General features: G+C 40.6%; 1 protein-coding gene across 1 annotated transcript in view; it reads left to right on the top strand.

Annotated features, from left to right (window-relative positions):
- bcap31 (B cell receptor associated protein 31) overlaps nucleotides 1-2,321 on the top strand; it is an 8,849-nt gene extending 6,528 nt beyond the window's left edge. Inside the window, exons 7-8 of the mRNA XM_068598368.1 lie at nucleotides 718-818; nucleotides 1,168-2,321. Coding sequence (XP_068454469.1) covers nucleotides 718-818; nucleotides 1,168-1,194 — 128 coding nt within the window. The 3' untranslated portion in view covers nucleotides 1,195-2,321. The remainder of the gene's footprint in view (nucleotides 1-717; nucleotides 819-1,167) is intronic.
- Nucleotides 2,322-4,569: the final 2,248 nt, after the last annotated feature.

The following is a 4,569-nucleotide window of genomic DNA, read 5'->3' as shown; positions in this document are numbered from 1 at the left end:
ACTCATCCACCGAGCATGCTAACGCTGCGTTTACACTAAAAACGTCGCGAATTTGACGCTCAAGTAGATTACATACAAAGTCAATGCACGGACATGAATGGTTGCAAAAAAGCACATTTTCGGCGACGTAAATAGCGCGTTTGAAGCGTGGCGTCAGCCAGTCAGCGTTGATAAGCGCTGCCGGTCATCACCGCCGTCCCGCCACTGCTGAATCAAACTGCTGCTGGTCCACCTGAAGTAGAGCTGGTAGCGGCCGTCATTCAGAGGCTGTTGGGGGGCTGCGGATAATATTATGAACCCAGACACCATGGAGTTTGATGTTCCCACGTATGTAGACAACAAGTATAAAGCAGAACAAGTGGTTATTCAAATGGTGGCTGGTGGAAACGGTAACTGTTTTTATGGAGATAAGCCACGCCCCCTTTCAGGCGCCAGAAACATTCGCGACGCATTTGGTGTGAACGAAGCTTTACTGTGCTAGGCCCGGCCAGTCTGTCAAATTTTGAAACTCATTGTTGCCCCTGAGCCAAAAAATGTTTGCCCACCCCTGGTCTAAAAAGTGACTGGTTATTTACTGGTCACATGCTCTACTGGCCACGTGATCGCGTGTTCTACTGGTCACTTGTTCTACTGGTCACGTGATCTGCTGGTCACGTGATCTACTGGTCCTGTGATCTCTCCGGTGACGTTAACGTTGAACTGTGTTCATGTCTGCAGCGCTGCTGAAGTCGGACAGCGACGTTCGCGCGATGAAGAAACAAGCGGAGAATCTGACGATGGAGTACGACCGCCTGCTGGACGAACACAGCAAACTACTGGTAACACACACACACACACACACACACCTACATGCACACTGAGTTAAAGTTGTTCATTGTCTTTGCTTTGTCTTAATCTCTAGTTTCAAGTCTTCAATACAGCATTATGTTCATTTCATAAGTTATGGTCATTTAGAGACAAACGGACCATAAAGCAGGGGCTACAAGGTGATTGACAGGTCTCTACGTCACTTCTCCTCAGTCCTAATATGGTCGCTTCTTGTTCACTGGTTGCAAAAAAAAAAACAATATGGCGACGACATGACAACTTGTTGAAGGCGACCAATCGCAGAGCCGCCTGCCCCCGCCTCCTCAATCGTGTTTTTACCGCCCTGTTTTCTGTCTGCAGGCCACCAGCGACAAGAAGTCAGACTGAGAAGAACGAAAACGGTTTCCAGCGTCTCTCTCTTTCCCCAACGGTGTGACGTCACATCTGTTCTGGTTTACCGGACGTCGCCGGGCTGTGATTTGGTTATTCTACGTGGTTAAAATATATAAATGTTCATCATCTGACTGTCAGAGCTTCAAGAGAAGACCTCATCGCTTGTTTGTGAAACGATTTTTTCTTTTTCACTTTTGAGTTTATTTACAGTGAAAAGTGAAATCTGATAATTTTTTATTCCACGCCCTTAATTATTCCACATTTCACATTCTCTAAGCTATATAGTCATAAGTATAGTCACAGTTTGAACGTTTTTTTTGTCACTGGTTTGTTTTTAAGGGGGTTTATCAGTTTTCTTGTTTACGGTTCAATGTTTTTGTTTTCTTCGGCTTCAGACGTCTGAAAACAAATTTGAAGTTGTGACGCGTTCATATGTCTCTTTACTTTGGCGCTGTGATGCGTTCAGGTGTCTGTTTTTTTCACTGACCGTCCATCCGAAAAGTGGTTTAAATAATCTGAACTAAACATCCAGACAGGAAGTCGAAGGTTTCCACTTCCTGCTGTGGCGGTTTATTGAACTGCAGGTGTTTAAGACACAACGTGCGTTCTAATTCTGGTCTTCTCAACAACCACCTTTTCATTTTCAAAATAAAAGGTGTTCGTTGTGAAGTATTCCAACGACTAGTGAACGGTTGGTTGAGTCCGCAAGGTTCTCACTCCGCCCGTTCGTTTGTTTTAATTTTCATGTTTTTGTTTCAGCGGGACTTTGTTTGTTTAGAGAGAAGTTCTGGTGACGGAAACAGTTTATTTCACTCGATTATGTTTGAAACGCTTCGTTTGACCGTGAATGTACGATTGTTATTATTTTAGTTTTATTTACACACTTGAATGCTTTATGCTGAAACATAAACTTGAGACCAAACCTCATGCTAATATTTCTGTATTCAAACACATTTTGTGTGGACAGAAATGTGTTTCTACCTTTCTTCTTCTGTGTTTTTATTTTCTCAATGCTCTTTTTGTCTGTTGTTGAACTTTAGAGGGCGCTGTTCAGGTGCATCATGGGAAGTCTAAGGTGAACTCTCTCAATGTACGATGTAAAATAAACCTGCTTCTGCTGATTCGACTGTTTCTTCTTTGTCTGTTAAATGAACGTAATATAAACAAGAAATAAGAAGAATGTGTTCGCATGCTCCGCCCCCAGTGATCTTTATTTCGTATTCATTATTTACTATACATACATTGCATATTATCACTTATACACACTGTTATATTAGTAATTTTCCTGCAGTAAAAAAGTATATATAGACACTGGTGTACTATTACTTTTTCTGCAGTAACAAAATCTTTACACAATTACTTTTTCTGCTGTAAAAAAGTATCTTTACACACTTGTCTACTTGTACTTGTTCTGCAGTAACACATTATCTTTACACAGTTGTACTAGGACTTTTCCCATAGTAACAAAGTATCTTTACACACAGTTGTATTCATACTTTATCTGCAGTAACAAAGTAGCTTTACACACTGTTGTACTAGTACCTTTCCTGCAGTAACAAAGTATCTTTACACACTGTGCTACTAGCACGTACTAGTACTACTCCTTGCCACCAGTCCTCGTCCCTTGTGTCTAAACTTAGCACCTCGTCTTCGTCCGGCAGCTGTTGGTTTGAACCTCGGCTTTAGAACCGGTTTGAGCCGCTCCGTCTCACTGGATCGGCTTTCACTGCCGACCCGAGAACCTTCTCGGCCAAGAGAACGCCAGCAGGACGACGTCTTCGTATTTCTGTCTTCTGTTTCCTAGAAGTTCAACGCTGTTTAAAGATGTTAAGGCTGCAGAGGACGGACGGATGTTTCTTGTCTCCACCGGAGTCCCAATGCCACTTCTGTCCCTCACGGACTGTCCTTGTCTACTTCCTGTCCTCATCTTAGTTCTGTCCTCGTCTTAATTCTGTCCGCATCTACGTCCGATCTTTGCCTACTTTGTGTCCTCGTCTACTTTGTGTCCTCGTCTACTTTGTGTCCTCGTCTACTTCCTGTCCTCTTCTACGTCCATGTACGGTCCTTGTCTACTCCTGGTCCTCTTCGAGGTCCAGTCCTCGTCTTTCTGTCCCTGTGTATTTCCTGTCCTCTTCTAACTCCTGTTACTCGTCTACGAATTATCTAAATGCAAAAGGAAAGGAGCTCAATGCTTCCTAACTTAGCTCCTTTCGCATAGGAAACACTGGACCTACCTTTACGAAAGGAAAGGAGACGATGCCGACCCACAATCCCGTGACGTATCATTCGGTCGTTCACAAGAACAAACGATCACGACCGACAAACCCAGATCATGTAATTTAAACCGGAGTGTTTTATTGTAATGTGACAAAATAGTTGATTCAAAAGACGATAATCAAAAAGAGCTTATCCAGTTTAACTCTTTCATTAAAGCTTCTGGAGCTGAAGTAAAAAAAAAGAATGAGGGCCGAGGCTGCAGTACAACACCAGAGAGAGATTATCCAATACAGCAGTTTGATCACTTTACAGCAGCTGGATCAGTTTACATGAGTTTGCTCAGTTTACATGAGTTTTCAGAAACTTCCACTTAACGTTGGGAGTTTTCCAGCCTATCAAGTCAACACTTCTAGGTCACACTAAGTTGTGTTTCATAAACTGTTGTCTGCATATTCTTATGATCGGATAATAATCTGCATAACAACCATAACAACATAAAGGGATGAGACATTGTTAGTGTGAGAACGTATTTAATTCAACATGTTTGAAACTGAACAAAGAGACTGTTTAGGAGCTTTGTACTCTGTGAAAAATACCTTGGTTTTACTTTCATATTCTTCGTTCATTTCTATTCTGACCTCATCAATAAAGGAATACTATGAACCAGGTTGTTTATGTTAATAAAGTTGTTCTATCAACCAGGTTGTTTATGTTAATAAAGTAAGACTATGAACCAGGTTGTTTATGTTAATAAAGTTGTTCTATCAACCAGGTTGTTTATGTTAATAAAGTAATACAACAAACCAGGTTGTTTATGTTAATAAAGTAATACTATGAACCAGGTTGTTTATGTTAATAAAGTAATACTATGAACCAGGTTGTTTATGTTAATAAAGTAATACAACGAACCTCGTAGTCTCGTCCTTGTCTACATCTTGTTGTTTATTTAACATCCTCATCTACTTCCTGTCTATAACAATAATTATGTATAATAATAAATCAATTATATAATAAAGTACAATGATACTAATTAATTAAGATGATAATAAATAAATGTAATATTCATAATTTAATAATTTAATAAGTATATTAATAAGCTGAACGTTTTCTTAACCAAATAACCACACCCAGTAACCACAAAGACAGATCAGC

This window comes from Clinocottus analis, unplaced genomic scaffold (genome assembly GCF_023055335.1).
Source record: "Clinocottus analis isolate CAN_PGR_092001 unplaced genomic scaffold, fCliAna1.0.p SCAF_4, whole genome shotgun sequence".
In the NCBI taxonomy this organism is placed as follows: domain Eukaryota; kingdom Metazoa; phylum Chordata; class Actinopteri; order Perciformes; family Cottidae; genus Clinocottus; species Clinocottus analis.
The sequence above is the reverse complement of the archived record's forward strand: the minus strand, read 5'-3'. Positions and strand labels throughout refer to the sequence as shown.